Consider the following 19,819-nt stretch of genomic DNA (forward strand, 5'->3'; position numbering starts at 1 on the left):
CACTTTATATACGTTATTAATCCTTTGTCTGTGTGAAAACAACAGTAATGAGCTCTTTCATGCTATTAGTTTCTTTTACCACGCTGCGTTGGAATTCATACATAAGCTCGGACTTCTGTCCAGGTTGCTGATGAACGTAATTTTGCCTTATTAGCTTCAGCTGCATTTATAACATGAATACAGTAATTACCGTCCCACGCGGATGAATACAATAACGGATGTTGCTATCGGATTCGATTACTGTCACACGCTGATCAATACAATAAAGTGATGTTGTTATAGGAGTCGATCGCATTAGCAACAAGTTCTCGTTCGGTTGTTCATAGCTGTACGGAGTTATACGAGTATTATCGTTAAGATAATACCCTTTTAACTTGCTGCAATTTGCGGAGGTGGAGATATTAGACGATCGTAATTTCTCTCTCTCTCTCTCCTGATTTTATCTCTCTCTCTCTCTTTTCCCTGATATCTCTTCTTTTATCCTAGACTATTGTCTCTTCTTCTCTCTCTCTCGATTTTATATTCTATCTTATCCGAGCCGATTGGTTTCTCTCTCTCTCTCTCTCTCTATCCTCTCTCTCTCTCTCTCTCACTTTTCTGATTTCATATCTCTCCATATTCTCTCATCCTATTTTCCACGCTCTCCTAACACTGGACTCATTGTGCAACAGAGGTTTTTCTTCCTTTCACACCTTTTCAAACTTTCTCAATTTCCCTTCAGCGCTGACTGACCTCATAGGTCCCAATACTCGGCCTTTGGCCTAAATTCTATTTTTAAACCCAACAATCTTGCTGTCTGAGTTAGTATTAGAGTAGGGAGCGAATATTCGGAATATGTATAAGGTATTCATGATATGATATATCACAAGAGGATTTTAAGTATTAGGAAAGATAGGAAAGAACATGTCTGGGTCTATCTGAGAGTATTCTTCCAAGTGCCAACCAGGCAGAGTACAGACAGGCAGGTACAACACTACAAGAGAGGACATCACTACGATCGACGACACCGTTGTCTCCTCCGTACATGAGAGGCCTAAGGCCACATATGAGGTCTCAGTTCCCTCCATACATGAGGAGGCTGGAGCCCACATGGGAGGTCTTCAGATTCCCTCCATACATGAAGGCCGAGAGCCACATGGGAGGTCTTCAGATTCCCTCCATACATGAGAGCCGAGGAGCAATGGAGTCTTCAGATTCTCCTACATGATAGGCCAGAGCCACATGGGAGGTCTTCAGTTTTTCCTCTACTCAGGTGAGGCACATAGCCAGCTGAGAGGAAACAGGTTTGTATCCCTTCCGCACTCAATGAGTTTTGACCTTAGGGTAGAGGTGCAGGGAGTTTTTCCCTCCACATATGGCAGGCCTAGAAGGCCACACATGGGAGATTAGCTTGGACGAGTGACAAATGAACTTGAGACTGACTCGCGTACTCAATTATATTGACTGACAACTAGTACAGTGGAGGGCCGGGCAGATTTGATTCCCCACCTCCAAATTAATGTTGTTAATCGGGCTAGTTCAGGTGTTCAGGGGGTGTATTGCAATATGAAGTTTTTATTGTAAAACTAATATTGTAATACCTACCTGAACACCTGAACTAGCCCTGGTCACTTACCAGCCCGAACCATCATTTATTAAAAATTTACCAAATCTTTGGTTAAAATAAACGATCAGTGTTGCCAATCTCCTGGCAAACACCCTCGTTACCTAGTTACCAGCCCACCGCTAGTAGCCCTGCCTCACGGGCCGGTCACACCTGCCCTCTCACGTCAATCATAACTCAATAACTCTGTATGAGAGGGGAGGAGGGTGGGAATCATTCAGGTGTTCAGGTAGGTATTACAATATTAGTTTTACAATAAAAACTTCATTTTTCTCCACTATTATTTGTGGTCGTGTTTCATCCATGTTGCTGATGGACGATAATTAATAGTCATTAGCAGTGTGAAATGTTTTCTTAGGTTCAGCTACAACTGCAGCTTCAATTTAGCAGTACTATATTTCCTAGCCAATATTTTCTCCATAGCAAATAAAGGTACAGTGGAACCTCAGTTTCCATGATTCGTACATACTAATCTGTTCCAGAACCTCCCACGAAATCCAAAGTGCATGAAAACTGAAACAATAATTCCCATAAGGAAGAATGTAAATACAATTAATGCGTTCCAGTTCCCCCAAAATATTAAAAAAAAAATAAGATGTATAGGGATTAAACACAGTTTTACCTGGTCTGCTGGTATGGTGGTTTGTGTTGTGGCATGCTGCTCAGATGTTGCGAGTTTGCGCGTCTCCCAGGGTGATGGAAAATCACTTGCTCTGCATTATGTCGAGTTACTGCTGTAGTATGGGGTCTGCAGTGGAAGGTTGAAACCAACTTTCTTTGGAAGCTTGAATTTCAAGTCAATGGGCCCTGTGTACTTGAACCGTGTGAATATGTTTCATCTTCTAAAATATGATAGTGTAATAGCTGGCACCGAGTTGAGTTGCTTATGATGAACATTGTACGTTCTCTCAATTAGAAACAAGATCAAAATCATCATATTCATTATATTCAGTTGCAGGAAAGTTACATTAGTCTTGGAAAACATTTTGTTATAGGACTAGCATGTATTTATTAAAAAATAAACCTAAATCATAACTGTTCAATTTTTCTTGCTACTGATTTCTGAAGGTTCACAAACGTGTGGCTGTCACTCACATTCACTTCACCTTTATTTTTTGGCTAGTTTGCTAAACTATCCAAGTAGGCTAGCCTGTTCAGTAACCAGATGGCATTGTAGTTACTGGGACTGTCTTAGTATTCAACGTATTCAGTTGCAAGGAAGTTACATTAGTCTTGAAAAACATGTTATAGGATAGCATATATTTATTAAGAGATAAACCTAAATGATAACAGTTCAGTTATTTTTGCTACTGATTTCTGAAGGTTCACAAACTTGTGGCGGTCACTCACACATTCACTTCACTTTTATTTTTTGCCTAGTTTACTAAACTAACCAATTAGGCTAGCTTGCTCAGTGACCAGGCATTGTAGTTATTAGGATAGTCTTAGTTATTGTATACTTGGTTGCTAGTCAAATAAGTTACTACCCTGAGCTAGTTGTATTTTAGCCATTGGTAATGGTTTGGAAATCAGTTCACTGATTTGCTGAACTTATTAGTACTTGTGATTTGTCAGATGTTGCAATATAATGTAAAGCCAAATCTTAGTCTAAATTTTCTGTTCAAAAGGTTGTGTCTTTTTAGATAACTTTGGCAGCCTAACACTAATGTTGCAGTTATTTCTGTTACCACAGTTCTTGTGTAGAGTTGCACAAGTTTAGAATCAACAGAGTTCAATCACCTTGTAAGACTTCTGGTGATTCGTGACTTCAGAGACTTTCTAATGATCCCTCATCTGCAACAAATAAAGCTTTGGCAGGCACACTATAAATTACAGAGGATTTATTACTAGTATGAGAAATGTGTATCCTTGATTGCCACCTCAGGATCTAGAAAATTAGTCTTCATATCTAATTTTAGATTCCATATGTTGTGTTGAGGGTTTTATGTGGCTAGCAACAGCATGTTTGTTATTATTTCTAGTGAGCCAAGACCTGTTATAGCAAAATTTTGTTGATCTTGAAAATAATAGTAATCTTTTTTCAGGATGAAACTGGTGCCTACCTGATTGACAGAGATCCAACGTACTTTAGTCCTGTCTTAAATTATCTACGCCATGGAAAGTTAGTGATAAATAAGGACCTAGCAGAAGAAGGTGAGAGTTTGCATTCTTTGAGAAGTGATGCTTGAAGGCAACTTAACTTGGTATAGATATGTTTTCATACAAAAACGTGACACATTATTATTGCCTGCAGGTGTGCCAGTGTCTTTCCAGCACTCACATCAGAGTTCAGTTTGGTTGGCTGCACATTTTCTGATCCCAGGTCTGTCCATCTAATAATGGTCTTTATTTTGAATGAAACTTACCTACTGTTTAAGTTAGCTTATATCTCTTGCCAGTAGGCAAGTCAGCATTCAAACAAGAGATCGAATGGCTGCCCGGATGACTTTCTAGTAGTGCACCTGTTCTCCACAAGGTATGTTTTGAATGTTTTTTCTCGTGTCAGAATTCTTCTAGCTGCCATTGTGTATAGGTGCATGTTGGTATTTCATGGCTGTTTGTTGCTATCATGGCACTGTACATTTATTTTTCCAAGGAGGCCTTCCAGTGGAATCAAGATTTAAGAATGTCAGGTTCTGTAGGAATGATTGTGTTAGCAGGATGTTGATTTTTTTAGGAGATACACACTGTTTGTATCAGCTGAAGCGGTATAAGTGTGATTTTAAGAGTAGATGTGAGGAAGTAGGGATGTTCAAAGGACTTTCTGCTTAAGTTTGTTAGTATTGGAAGAGATTGGAAGCAGAAAGATGCAAAAGTAACCATATGTATGTAGTTAGTTCAGGTCACCAGCCTGTCATTTCTCCCCATTTCTCCAGGTTCCTTTGTATGTAATTATTCATACTCAGTGTAGACTTTTCGTCTGCTAATGCTTTAGTTAGTATTGAGATTTTGTTTTTCAACTTTTCACTCTCCTATTGGTTCAGGAAAAGCTTATTTTGGTCAGTACAAGGTTTGTTGGAATTGGTCAGGGAACTGTGGGAAATTATTACTCGATATGCACAGGTTGAGTTTAATCGGCCTGTTCCTCCCTCTCTGAACAGTAAAACCTTGAACACCCTTAGTTTAGGGAGACTTGACGTGACCTATTTTCAGATCACCTTGGGATACAATTACCTACCCAAGGGCATACATACCTAATTAGGTACCGGCCTTAACTAATTCAAAGGGGGGAAAAAGGGGGTCTCAGAGTCAGTCGCTTTGTAAAATTTAAGCAATTTAATACAAACAAGTAAAGAACTTTTAATGCTAATGAACTTAAAACAAATAGAGACAAAGTAAGGAAAAACAAACACTCACATTCAGCTAACTAGCAAATCAAAAATTATGATAAACCATAATTGAATAAGAATTACACAAACTACAGTTATGGTAACATTAACAAACAATAACAAACTAGCACAAATGAAGAGTTAACACAAAACTAAACTGAAGGTTACAAAGTTTTTCTGTTAGGTTCCATTGGTTGTTGAAGTACGCTTAAGAATAAACGCCATGAACTGGACCCAAAGGAACGAGGATACTCTCCCTTTCACAGCTGGAGCTCTTGAACGTCTCACATCTTCCTGTCAAAAAAGCATAGAGTTGAGTACGGTAGGCGCATGCGTAACCATTCCACCGACAGAAGGGATAATTGCTAGTTTTAAATACATTAGTTACTAAGAGAGTATCAAAGTAATCGCATTTCCTTTAGAAAGGAAAAATGAAAACTGCCATTCTTGAATGTACAAAATACTTAAAACAAATTTTGACAACAATCTGAAAACCTTCAGATATTTTGGCATATGTTAATGCTCCAACCCCATAAATTTTTTTGAACCCCAACAACAGTGGTTCAGAAAAATGGAGAGAATATAAATTTCTCGACATTCTTCCTCAACAAAAATAATCAACCAATACTGTATAGTAAATCACCCACAAAAGAAATATGTACCTGAAACAAATGTGTTACAAAGATCATGTTCATTGTAAATCCTCACCAATCAGCTCCCTTCACTTGGCTCATAGGACGACATTGAGGTAGGGACTCCGGTGGTGGAGGTACTACAGGATGTGGTACAGGGAGCAAACTTGCATTTTCATTACTAAACTGAGGAGTATCTTCTGACATATCAACCTTAAGGGGTACCACTTTATTCAGACTCTTATGGTATAATTTGTACAACACCATTTGTACCAGGTATGAGCTTTTGTATTCGACTTAATGGCCACCATTTACATGAAGATGTTCCCAAATAAACAAGGACAATATCACCCGCTCTAAAAGGGCGATCACAATGGTTAACCTGCTATAGTGTCTTTCCCTTTAAGCTGTCAGGTGATCACTATTCCACAACTTCTCAAACTTACACAGTATGCTAGACAGCCTAGCATACTGATTCCTTAGATCCAAGTTTTATGTATGCAACTTACCAAGTAGTTACATAGCTATACGTAGTTTCTAAAACCATCGGCAGCTAGAATTTTTGAAATTTGTGGAACGCTAGTTTGTTTTGGTCAGGTGATACCCCTGCCCACTATCTGGGGAGTGAGGAACCAACACCGTCCGAAAATCAGTTGTTTCTGCCGGCTGGTACTGTCAACACAGTTTCAGTAGTAGCGGAATTTTTGGAATTCTTTGCCGTTGCTCATTGTTGGAGTTATTTGGTGAAGTACTCTGAATATTGGAAGTTTTGTTTTTGCTGATAGCTATTTAGGAATTGAAATAGTTTTAAATACTTTTGCACTGAAATTCACTTGTTTTGAATTGGTCTACATAATGTCAGACACTAGTTCATCTGGGATTAGGTATTGTAGTAAAGGCTGCAATACTAGGATCGCTAAAGCAGGTAATGATCCACATTTAATTTGCACAGGTTGCAGGGGACAGACTTGTACACCAGATCAAACTTGTGGGGAATGTATTAATTGGGATCAAAGAACATGGAAGATCTTGACTAGTTACACGAACAAGTTAGAGAGAGATAAAAAGAGAAAAGCGGCTTCTAGAGCCAAAGCCAAAAGCTTAATTAGTCAGGAATTGTCTTATGATAATTTGTCTCTTTCTGAACCTTCCCTCCACCTGTCATTCCCAGTCCTAATCTTGGCTCTCTCCCACCCGTACCCGATGCTGTGGCCAATTTAGAGGCAAGAGTCGATCAGAAATTTTCGATCATGCTCCAAGCAATGGAGAAATTAGGAGCGTCCGTGAAAACCCTAATGGACAAGGTAAGTGGTGAAGTGAGTGCAAGTGTAAGTCTGGTGGAGGAGGTGACTGTTTGGCCCACTGATTCTCCTAGGCAAAGGTCCCTGTCAAACTCCCCAGAACCTGGGAGGAGGCATACTGGTAGCCCAAGGGAGGTTAGTGGGGTCTGCCCACGAGCAGTCGCCCCCTCAGGCGATTCTGTTGACAAATCCCAGATCGCAACAGAGTGCCATTGGAAAGGCGTCTCTAAAGGAGTACCGCTGTCGTCTAGTGCTTCCATCTCCGGGGAGTCCTCTCTCAGATGCCAGTGGCAATTCCATGACAAGTCCTGTCCATTGAAAAGGAGGGCTTGTAAGTTGTCTCTCTCTCAAGTCCCCTGTTAAAAGGCTAGCCCTTTACGGAAGGAACAGCCTTCGTGTAGTTTTTGGGACTCTCCAGAGAGATTCTCTCAGGATACGGCAGGAGAAGGACGTCGTAGTGAGAGGATCACATCCTCTAAGTCGAAGTCGTTGTCGAGAAAGTCTTCCTCTAGCAGACGTTCAGAAGTGAAGAGTACGGGGAAGAGTAGACTTCTGGAGATGTCTTCAGCACCGGTGCGCACCTGTAATACTGAAGGACAGGTAAGACTGCCATCAGTCCCTCCTGTAATTCCCGAGACTCCTGGGAGACATCTTCAGCGTTCGGAGCATAAAAACCCGCTTGCCAGAGCAGCCTTTGGCACCCGGATCTTCCGCGGCGACGCTAGAACAACGTTTGGCTCCCGAGCGTCCATTGGCGCCCAGGAATACAATTGCAACCAAGCATCCGCTAGTGCCCGAGTGTCTGCTAGCACCCGAACGCCCACTAGTGCCCGAGCATCCACAGGTATATATGCAACCAAGTGCATAGAGGGACCAGTCTGAAGCGCTCGGACAGTGTATGTCATCAATTTCAGCTTCGGGCCTACCGACAGGACTTCAGGTGATGGCTGCCCCCGATCATTCTCTGTCAGCCATCCAGAATAAGTTAGACAGCATTTTGGGCTTTATTCAATCTGTAGGGCCCCCTATCCAACCTGTAGAGACCTTATCACCTATTTCTTCAGCCGAAGAAGAAGAGAAAGGAGAAGAGGAGGATAAAGAGTCTTCTCTCACTGCCTACAAAGCCTTGCTTTTTTACTTTGTAGACAATTTTTCAGATTCATTCTCGCCAGTAACCCCCCTGTCTCCAGTGTCTTCTTACATGAGGGACAACCAGGAAGACTCCAGGAAATTACCGAAACTAGTACTGTCCTTTTCGGCTCAAAAAGCATTAAAGGAAATTAACCTTTGGCTTGAGGATAAGAGGGTTCAAGGCAAGGTCAACTTCTGCTTCCCTCCTTCTCGTCTTTCAACTAGGAGACACTTGTGTTACGAAACCGGAGAAGCTCTCTCTTTGGGTGTGTCTTCCTCTGCCCAGGGAGACTTCTCCGTGCTTATTGACTCGGTGAGAAGATTGGCTTTCAACTCGGCCAAGGTAATGTTTACGGCGTCAGAATTAGACCACCTCATTAAGAATATCTTTAAGGTATTCAAACTTTTTAGTTTCCTGGACTGGACAGTAGGAGCCTTGGGACGTAAACAGAAGAGCTATTCAATGTTGAGTGAGGAAGCTTTTACAGACATTTCGGGAGTGATCTCCTATTTAGATAAGGGTATGAGAGACGGTTCCGTGGAACTAGCCTCCCTCTTCATTTTAGGTATCCTAAAGAAGAGAGAACTATGGTGTTCTTTTACATCCAAGGGAGTATCTCGTACCCAAAAGTCTGCCTTGTTGTATTCGCCCTTGGATAAGGAACACGTTTCCAGAAGAGACAGTAGTGCTAGTTGCCTCCGAATTGCAGAAGAAAGCAACACAGGATCTTCTCTCGCAATCCACTAAACGGACTAGAGAAAATATCCCTAGTGTACGCCCCTCGCCAGCCCTTTCGGGGCAGGGGGTTCGGTAGATATTTCCCAAGATCAAGGGGCAGAACACGGGTCACCCTTAAATCTATTAAAAAATCCTCAACCAATCCCTCGACCAAGAAGTAGTGTATCAGTCCTTCGTGCGCCAGTAGGAGCGAGGCTCCATCAGTTTTGGGAAGAATGGGAAGCAAGAGGGACGGAACCTTGGATCGTAAAGGTTTTAAGAGAAGGATACGATATTCCGTTCAAGAGAAAGCCACCGTTATCATGCTCTCCGATAGCTTTGACAGCTTACTCAGAAAATTCAAAGAAGTTCATCGCTCTTTCAGAAGAGGTTTCGTCTCTTGCAAAAGAAAGCAATAGAGTTAGTTGAGGAGCCACTAACACCAGGGTTTTACAGTCATCTGTTCGTTGTCCCCAAGTCATCGGGGGGATGGAGACCCGTATTGGACGTAAGCACTCTGAACTTTTATGTGCAAAAGACAAAGTTCAAGATGGAGACGAATCAGTCTGTCCTTTCATCAATCCGTCAAGGGGATTGGATGATCTCCATCAATATGGAGGATATATATTTGCACATCCCATTACACCAATAATCAAAGGGGTTTCTGCGTTTTGTCTTCAGGGACAAAACATACCAGTTCAGAGCGCTGTGTTTCGGGCTTTCAACCACACCACAAGTGTTCACCTGAGTGCTAGAGATATCCCTTTACTTGGACGATTGGCTTCTCCGGTCATAAACAAAGTATAGGTGCACGGAGGACCCTCAGAAAACACTGACTTTAGCTCAGGATCTAGGACTGTTAATAAACAGGCGAAAGTCACAGTTACTCCCCAGTTAGGAATTAGTCTATTTGGGGATAAGGATCAACTCAGTGAGTTTTCAGGCTTTTCCATCCCCACAAAGAATCGAGTCGTGCCTACAGAAGGTAGAAAAATTTTTAGTTCTCCAGGAATGCTCTGCAAAGGAATGGATAAGTCTTTTGGGCACTCTATCCTCAATAGAACAGTTTGTGACACTAGGGAGACTGCATATGAGGAACCTACAGTTCTTCCTCAGAGCGAATTGGAACAGAAAGAAGTTTCCGAACTCTTTTGTGTTCCCTATCACACAGGAAATAAAGGAGGACCTGCAATGGTGGAAGTTAAGAGAAAGACTTAAGGAAGGGAGATCCCTCCTCCCGCAGAGCCCCAACCTAGTGTTCTTTTCAGATGCATCAGATCAAGGTTGGGGAGCGATTCTGGGGGAAAAATAAGTATGTATCAGGCGTTTGGAATGCAGAACAAAAACAGTGGCATATAAATCAGAAGGAACTGACCGCCATCCACTGGGGATTGCTGAAGTTTGCGGACGAAGTTCGCAACAAAGTAGTGGCGATACACTCGGACAGCACGATAGCGCTCTCCTACATAAAGAAACAAGGAGGGACACACTCGTTTTCTCTTTGCGAGACAGCAAGGAGCCTGCTGGTATGGGCGAATTGGAATCAAACCACATTAATTCTGAGGTTCGTTCAGGGGAAACTCAAATGTTCTTGTGGACGAACTGAGCCGCAGGAGGCAAGTACTTCACACGGAATGGATGATGAACCCAGTGGTATGCCTCGAATTGTGGAAACTCTGGGGGAAACCTATGATAGATCTGTTTGCCACAGCAAGAAACCATCATCTCCCCCTTTACTGTTCACCAGCCCCAGACCCGAAAGCATGGTCGACAGATGTGATACTTTTGGACTGGTCGAACAAAGACTTGTACGCTTTTCCTCCATTCAAGATGGTGAGAGAAGTCATCAACAAATTTGGAACGCATCACAACGTTTCGATGACTCTCATTGCTCCATTCTGGCCAGCGCAGGAATGGTTTCCAGATCTTTTAGATCTTCTTGTGGATTAGCTAAGGTTACTTACTCAGAGAACAGATCTACTCAGACAACCCCACTTCAGGAGGTTCCATCAAGGACTATCCACTCTGTCTCTAACCGCTTACAGACTGTCCGACAACTCTTACGAGCGAAGGGGTTTTCAAGACAAGCGGCGAGAGCTATTGCGCAGTGCAGAAGGGAATCTTCAAGTAAAGTCTATCAGTCAAAGTGGGCTGTGTTTAGAGCCTGGTGTTAAGAGCATAATGTTTCGTCTTCTAAAACAACTATAACAGAAATAGCAGATTTTCTTTTATATTTGAGAACAGATAGAAATCTGTCTACTGCGACCATCAAAGGCTATAAGGCGATGTTGGGATCTGTTTTCAAGCACTGAGGATTGGAAGTGTCGTCGAATAGAGATCTTGCAGATCTCATTAAGTACTTCGATATAGAAAAACCCAAAGGTTCGAAGATATTATCTTGGAACCTAGATAGTATAGTACTTAAGTGGTTGTCGGTAACTCCGTGTGAGCCGTTGCAAAGAGCATCGTTGAGAGATTTGACGAGAAAGACCTTATTCCTAGTAGCCCTGTGTACAGCTAAAAGAGTGAGTGAAATAAATGCCATGGACAAGAGAATAGGCCTATCGTTCGCGAGTGGTACCGGGTGTGCGGTCGCCCGCAGGTGACCGTGCAGCTAAGGCTCAGGCTTCCGAGTTCGTTCAGCGCCAGGACCGAGGCACGGAGCGGAAGACTGGTGAGAGTCGCTCAGGTGACTCCCGCCAGACCAGTGATCGCTCTCGTAACGATCCGCTCGTACCCAGGGTTGACGCGACGGTACCAGACCGGCCGCAGGCTGAGGCAAGGAAGAGGTCCCCTAGGTCGCCGGAACCGGCTTCAGCTGGTTCCAGTGGCACGACGCGCCATGAAGACAGGCCCCGCTCCCACCGCAACAGCAGACTTTGCCGGTCCCCTGACCGCCGCTCCCACCGGGACCGGGCGGGTAGGGGGACCAGCAGCAGCTCCTCTTACACTCGGGACCGGAGCCGCTGTTCTCGGTCCAGCCGCTCTCCCCCAGAGAGCCGCGCAACCAGGCCTGCAGCTCGATCGCCACCGCGGGTTGGCGATTGCCTGCAGCCCCTCAAGCACACCGGTTCTGCCAGTGGGCGAGGGGGAAGCGTCAGGTCTTCCTCTCCGATCCCTTCAACTTCCTTGGGTTACACCGGGAAGAGTGAGGCAAACTGGAGTGATCGTGGGAAGCGCGCTCCTCACGGTCCCACCACGACGCCCTATGAGCTTGGCACGGTCTTAGGACCGACCAGATCGCATGTGCAAGTGGCCGGAGGAGACCGGGAGGGGTCTGTTACGGTTCCTCCTTCTGAAGGAAGAGGGTCTCGGGAGGCACTCTTGCTGGAGGGACTGGACAGTCCGACTCCACAGGACGCAGTCACTCCCGAGATCCAGAGGTCGCTTTTGGAGGTTATTGCGCTGATTTGTCAGCACAACGACCTCGGGGAATGATCGCCGCTCCCACCTTCTGAGCCTACGTCCAGGCTCGAGTCGTTCTGGGGTCCTAAGAAGGAACCCAGGACGACAGTGGGTCTGCCGCAATCTGCTCTGGCTGACTCGGTGCTGGGCCAGGTGGACGCTCTCGTCTCCGGACAGGAGGGTTCACTACGGTCTGGCAGGTCTTCCAGGCTACTTCCCCCTCTTCTACTGCAACAGAGAAGATTCTACGTGCCATTGGAGGACCCTATGCCGCCCAAACAGGTTAACCCAGAGCTAGCTAGACTAACTCCGGGGGTGTCTCTGCAGCAGCTCCTGTCGGAGAACCTATGGTTCTCGCAGCAAGAGGCACTCGCCTTGGAATCGACTGCCATGGCGACATTCCAAGCAGTCTCCTGGCTAGACCTGTGGTCCCTCACAGTGTCTAAGGTCGTGGCCACCTCGGGAAACATCACTCCTGAAGGTGACCTGGCTTTGGGAGACTGTGCCAGTCTGGAGGTAGAGCCATCTCCTGCCTAGCCCACCAGACAGCAAACCTGTGGGCCATCCTGGTTCTTCGGCTTAGGGACGCATTCCTCACCCGAGTGACCAGGGCGGCTGGGCGTGAGGCGGCTCTGGGTCTTCGCAACGGACCGGTGCGGAGTTCCTCCTCTCTCTTCTCAGGAGAGATGGTGGACGCTGCGGTGGAACAACGGCGCTCTGATGACAGTGACCGTTTAGTCCACCAGGCAGTCTCGAAGGCGTCTGGGCAGCCTCGAGTTACTGCGGCCAAGCCCAAGAGTTTGGTTAGCGCTTCCTCTGCGGCCAAGATGATCGCCTCGTCGAAGCCCAGAGGAAAGACTCTGCCTTCAACTTCTTCAAGGAGCGACCGTCACCAGCCCTCCTCCCTGCCATCCTTCCCTTGGGACAACCTCTTCGTCTACGCCTTTCCCCCGTTCTGTCTGATTCGCAAGGTGATCAGCAGAGCGCTGGTCACCCCGAATCTCTGGGTGATCCTGGTTGCTCCCAAATGGCCAAATGGCCTCAGGCCATTTGGTATCCGGACCTGCTGGCTCTGCTTGCAGAAGCACCGAGAGAGATTCCCCCTTGGCACAACCTTCTTTGCCAGCCACACGTGGAATGGTACCACCAGTCAGTCCAGTCCCTTCGTCTTCATGGCTGGCTGTTATCCACCATCTCTGGCGAGTGAGAGGCTTTTCTCGCCAAGCAGCAACAGAGATGGCTGGGTACATCAGACAGTCCTCTGCAGCTGTGTACCAGGGAGAATGGGTCGTCTTCTGTGGTTGGTGTCGTAGACGAGGTCTATCTCCTCTCAGAGCCACTCTTCAGCAGGTAGCGGATTTCCTTGTTTTTCTTCGCCGAGAGAAGCTCCTCTCTGTCCCCACAGTCAAAGGATACAGAGCTGCCTTGGCCCTAGTCCTGTAACTAAGGGGAGTGGATACAGTGGTACCTCGAGATACGAAATTAATCCGTTCCGAGGCGGCTTTCGTATCATGAGTTTTTCGCATCTTGAACCGCATTTTACATGTAAAATGCCTAATCCATTCCAAGCCCTACAAAAATACCCCAGTAAATTATATTTCCAGGCCTACAACACATGTTCTAGGGTTACGACGCTGATCCGATGGAAGAAATATGACTCCAAAAAGGCAAAATACTGTACATGCTTGAGTAATATTCCGTTGCATGTAATGTTCAACCCCATTTTTACTGCATATATTAGGACTTTAGCATATGTCCCTTAGCAATAAGCCTAGCCTATGTTAGCGGTTGCTACTGTAGCCTGTCTATGATTCTGACATCTAAACCTAAGAAGCTAAAGGCTTAGAATATGCCAATAAAATGTATAAATAATCAGTATGTACTCATTTCAAATAATTATTAATTAATCATTAACTATAATACACAAACAAACAAACAAAAAAACCTTCCAATTGTTTGTTTACATTCAGCTCTTACAAGTACCAAACGATTGCCAAGCAATCACTTTTCCTAGGACACAGTAAGCCATAAATTTTCATTAGTATCTCTCTTCAACTAATGAAACTACCAAACAGTATAATAACCTTTCATTTCTATTCTTTATTCTATCTTACCTAACCTAATGGAGATACAGAGTTACTGACAGCTATAATGAAACATATACGTAACGTAATATTAAAACAGAAGAAGAATTCTAGAAAATACGTATTTGTCAGCTTCGATGATAGCAGTCTGATTTATTTTATGTTTTATGATATCTAATTCACAATTTTTTTTTATTAACCTTTAAACGCCGAGTGGACGTATTTTACATCGACATTTTTTGTCTCTTGGGTGCCGACTGGACGTATTTTACGTCGACATACAAAAGTTTTTTTTAAAAATTTGCGGAAAAATACTTATAGGCCTACCAGCCGACAACTCTTGAATCACGCGCCTTGGGGGATGCTGGGAGTTCACGGATCAAGGTGTTGTTTTGTTTACAATCGTTACGCAGGCGCGCAAGTGCGAGTTTCTTTCTTGCCGCACTAAAAAGTATCAGCGACACATCTCGGAAATTATTTCGTCACTTTGACATATTTTTTGTACCATTTTAAATTAGCCATTACATGGAGTATTATATATGAAAATGTGCGCATTTTTATGTACAATACAACAAAAAAAATACTCATGATTGTAGCATTTATCAGTTTTGAGATATTTTCATATAAATAACGATAAGTGCCAAAATTTCAACCTTCGGTCAACTTTGACTCTACTGAAATGGCAAAAAATGCAATTGTAAGCTAAAACTCTCATATTTTAGTAATATTCAGTCATTTACCTTCATTTTGCAACAAATTGGAAGTCTCTAGCACAATATTTCGATTTATGGTGAATTTATGAAAAAACTTTTTCCTTACGTCCGTGCGGTAACTTCCGAAAAAAATCATACGTGCGATTGTCGTAATGTTTGCACCATTTTAAAATTAGCCGTTACATAAAGTTTTATATATGGAAATGTGCACAATTTCATGCACAATACAACTAAAAACAACCCATGATTGTAGCTTTTATCAGTTTTGAAATATTTTCATATAAAAAATGAGAAGTGACAAATTTTCAACCTTTGGTCAACTTTGACTCTACCGAAATAGTCGAAAAACACAATTGTAAGCTAAAACTTTTATATTGTAGTAATATTCAATCATTTACCTTCATTTTGCAACAAATTGGAAGTCTCTAGCACAATATTTCGATTTATGGTGAATTTATGAAAAATATAACATTTTCCTTACGTCCGCGAGGTAACTCTTCCGAAAAAATCATACGTGCGATTGTGGTAATGTTTGCACCATTTTAAATTAGCCGTTACATAAAGTTTTATATATGAAAATATTCGCAATTTCATGTAGAATACAATGAAAAATAATTAAAGGTTGTAGCTTTTCTCATTTTTGAAATATTTGCATATAAATCACGATAAATAGGAAAAAAACCACGTTCGGTCAACTTTGACTCTACCGAAATGGTTGAAAAACGCAATTGTAAGCTAAAACTCTTATAGTCTAGTAATATTCAGTCATTTATCTTCATCTTGAAACAAATTTGAAGTCTCTAGCACAATATTAAGGTTTATGGTGAATTTAAAAAAAAAAAAAACTTTCTTTCCTTCCCTCCGGGCGCGGATTCTCCGCTGCAAATCTCCGAAATGCGTACGTCGCCTTCTCGAAATTTTTGCTCCATTTCATATTAGGCATTTCATAGAGTTTTATATATGAAAATGTGCGCAATTTTATGTAGAATAAAACGAAAAATATTTGAAGGTTGTAGCTTTTCTAATTTCTAAAATAATTGCATATATAAAAAAATTCTACATTCGGTCAACTTTAACTCGTCAGATATGGTCCAAAACTGCAATTGTAAGCTAATACTCTTACAGTATAGTAATATTCAATCATTTGTCTTCATTTTAAAACAAATTGGAAGTCTCTAGGACAATATTTAGATTTATGGAGAATTTTTGAAAAAAATATTTGTTTACATCCACGCGTTACGAATTCATGCATCATTTTGTGATAATATTTTCTCTGTGTAGCTTTTATCGTTTTACAATGTGTTTGGACCAAAATGATCACAATTTAGTGTACATTACAACGAAAAAAAAATTAAATCGTTACCTTTAACCGTTTTGCGCATAACAAGATTTGAATGCAATTATATATAAAATTTTGTTTTCGCGCTATCATATATCACATTATTTATATATGATAATGATAATTTTTTTCATTTCTTATGGTTGCATACTAAACTTCAGGCGATGACAAAAAAAGGAGCCAAAAATGAACTCTTAATCTTGAAAACTAAGCGCGCTGTGATTTTTTGAAAAAAATATTTTTTCTGCTTCCACGCTCACTCCGAGACCCCTCCGGCACACGGAAGACTATTTTTAATATATCCCTTCGGCGTTTAAGGGTTAAATGTATTGCATGTACTCATTTCAAATAATTATTAAGTAACCATTAACTATCATAAAAAAAACAAAAAAAACAAACTTCCTAACTTTTGTTTACATCCAGCACTTTCCTAGTATACAGTAAGCCATAAATTTTCATTATCTCTCTTCAACTACTGAAACTACTAAACAGTATAATAACCATTCATTTCTATTCTTTATTCTATCTTTACCTAATGTTTTTTTTATTAAATGTATTGCATGAATAAGTTTTTCAATTTACAGCATCCTTTTACCAATAGAATACATAAAGCACCAGGGGTAGATGCTAACCAATAGGAGAGCAGGATCTTATGGGGTGACTAGCATTAGGAACCAATGGGAGAGCGGGAGGATGGTGGCGAGTTTACTCAGTTGGCGGGGCGCTAGTTTTAAAATTGTTCTCGGTGGTCCGGGCGAATCTTGGGACTTTACAGCAACAACCTTTCGTAACTTGAGCAATTTTCGTATGTAGAGCCGTAAAATTTTTCGTATTTGCTTTCGTATCTCGAGTTTTTTGTAAGTTGAGCCTTTTGTATGTCGAGGTTCCACTGTATCTTGAACTCGTTCGAGATTTCCCTTCCAATGAGGAGCTCCGAGAGGTCTTGCCCACCCAGGGAACTCAGGCCCCCGGGGTGGGATGTGACTCTCGTCCTTAGGAGTCTGACTCGAAGTCCCTTTGAGCCACTCCGAGAGTCGTCAGACATGGATCTGACCCTCAAGACCCTCTTCTTGCTGGCCCTGGCATCGGCGAAGAGAGTAGGGGAACTTCATGGTCTTTCCTTCGACGTCAAGCATTCCAAGGGATGGGGATCTGTGACGCTCTATTTCGTCCCGAACTTCGTAGCGAAGAATCAGAATCCTTCGGTCCCTGACAACCGGTTCGAGTCATTCACAATCTAAGCGTCAGCAGCAAGAAGCGTGCGGACAAGCGTGACGCTCGCAAAGCACACAAACATGACGTACACGCGCGTCACGCTCCCGAGCATGACGCCAGTGCGTGTGCGAGAAATGAACGTGACGCTGACGCTCGTAAGCGTGACGTTCCAGTTGACGATAGTTCTAAGAAACGCATAGGTACCAGCAACACCCCTGCTATTGCGATTACTACATCATCCGACACGGAGCAAGACAAGGATAAACCATCGGAAATGTTAGAAGTAGTTTCTGAGGAGGAGACGAAAGAACAAGCTCCCCCTTCAGACTATAAGAACCTTATGCTTCTTTTTCAAGAGGTTTTCAAAACAGACTTTAAGCCCGCAGCCCCTCATTCTCCCCTGTCCCAGTTCCTTTGTGGGAGGACTCAGAAGAAGTCTTCTTTTACGAAGATGGTCCTTTCCATTTCCGCCAAGAAAGCTCTCGCGAAGATGGACGAGTGGATGAAGGATAAAAAGGAGCGAGGTAAAACTGCATTCAGTTTTCCCCCTGCAAGATTAGCGTCGAAATCTAGTGTTTGGTATGAGACTGGAGAAGTCCTGGGCCTGGGAGTACCTGCCTCCTCTCAGGCAGATTTCTCCAGTATCGTCGACCATTTGCTGAAGGGCGTGTTCAGGGTTTTTGAGGTCCTGAACTTTCTTGACTGGTCTTTGATTGAACCCACCCCCACCCCCTACAGCTTGGTATCAATCTCTCTCAGGAATTTAGAATTCCGGTTCAAGATCTCGAACGAGATAAAGAAGGATCTCCTCTGGTTGGCAGACCCTCTTCGCTTCGCGGAAGGTATTTCCCTACACATGCCGAACCCCAACCTAGTGTTATTTTCAGACGCGTCGGACACGGGTTGGGGAGCGACGCTAGGTTCAAGACAAGTGTCAGGCACCTGGGAGGGGAAACAGGTGTCCTGGCACATCAACAAAAAGGAGTTGATGGCAGTTTGGTTAGCCCTAAAAGCTTTCGAGCCCCTCGTCCAGAAGGCAGCGGTTCAGATCAACTCGGACAACACCACAGCCCTGGCTTACATCAGGAAGCAGGGGGGGGGACTCACTCCTTCTCCCTGTACGAAACAGCAAGAATGCTTCTTCTGTGGTCGGAGGAAAGGAGGATAAGACTCCTCACCAGATTCGTACAGGGAGAAAGAAATGTCAGAGCCGACCTTCTGAGCAGGAAAAACCAGGTCCTTCCCTCAGAGTGGACTCTTCACTCGGACGTGTGCCAGGAGCTGTGGAGGACGTGGGACAGACCTCATTTGGATCTATTCGCGACCTTCAAGAACGCGAGGATAGACCTTTACTGCTCCCCGATCTCAGACCCGAGAGCAGTAGCGATAGATGCGTTTCTGCTGGACTGGAAGAACCTAGATCTTTATGCATTCCCTCCTTTCAAGATTCTGGGAGAGACGCTAAGGAAATTTCCAGTATCGGAGGGAGCAAGAATGACCTTGATAGCTCCGTTCTGGCCCGCCCAAGACTGGTTCACAGAGGTACTGGAATGGTTAGTAGACATTCCAAGATCCCTGCCACTAAGGATCGATTTGCTCAAACAGCCCCACTTCGACAGGTATCACAAGAACCTCCCCGCTCTCAGTCTGACTGGATTCAGACTATCAAGAGTCTGGTCAGAGCGAAGGGTTTTTTGGCAAAGACTGCAAGGGCTATTGCCAATGCACGAAGACCTTCCACCATCAGGGTCTACCAGTCGAAGTGGGATGTTTTTCGACTTTGGTGCAGGAATCAGAAGCTTTCCTCCTCCAGTACCTCTGTGACCCAAATAGCAGACTTCCTCCTTTTCCTGAGGGAAAGATATGGTCTGGCAGTCTCAACCAATAAAGGGTTACAGGAACATGCTATCTTCAGTGTTCAGGCACAGGGGATTGAACGTCTCGGAAGATGAAGATCTCCATGACTTGATAAGATCTTTCATGACTACTAAGAAAGTCTCTATTTTGACTCCAAGCTGGAACCTCGATGTGGTCTTGCTTTTCCTGAGGTCCTCGAGATTCAAACCACCTCAATCAGCCTCATTTAGAGACCTGACGATGAAGACATTGTTTCTCATGGCGTTGGCTTCAGCTAAGAGAGTTAGTGAGTTGCAAGCCTTAGAAGGAAGTGTAGGATTCAAGAGAGACTCCGTGATTTGTTCCTTTCTTCCTTCGTTCTTAGCCAAGAACGAAAATCCCTCCTCGCCTTGGCCCAGGAGTTTTGAGATAAAAGGCTTATCCTCTCTGGTCGGAGTAGAAGCAGAAAGGACTCTTTGCCCTATAAGAAGCCTTAAGTTTTATCTCCAGAGA

General features: G+C 43.5%; 1 protein-coding gene across 3 annotated transcripts in view; it reads left to right on the plus strand.

The window, feature by feature from the left end:
• LOC135200273 (BTB/POZ domain-containing protein KCTD5-like) overlaps positions 1-19,819 on the plus strand; it is a 173,988-nt gene that overhangs the window by 48,309 nt on the left and 105,860 nt on the right. For all 3 annotated transcript variants that reach the window (XM_064228762.1, XM_064228761.1, XM_064228760.1), the window contains exon 2: positions 3,649-3,757. In XM_064228762.1, coding sequence (XP_064084832.1) covers positions 3,649-3,757 — 109 coding nt within the window. The remainder of the gene's footprint in view (positions 1-3,648; positions 3,758-19,819) is intronic.

The sequence above is a fragment of the Macrobrachium nipponense genome, chromosome 26 (assembly GCF_015104395.2).
Source record: "Macrobrachium nipponense isolate FS-2020 chromosome 26, ASM1510439v2, whole genome shotgun sequence".
NCBI classification, from domain to species: domain Eukaryota; kingdom Metazoa; phylum Arthropoda; class Malacostraca; order Decapoda; family Palaemonidae; genus Macrobrachium; species Macrobrachium nipponense.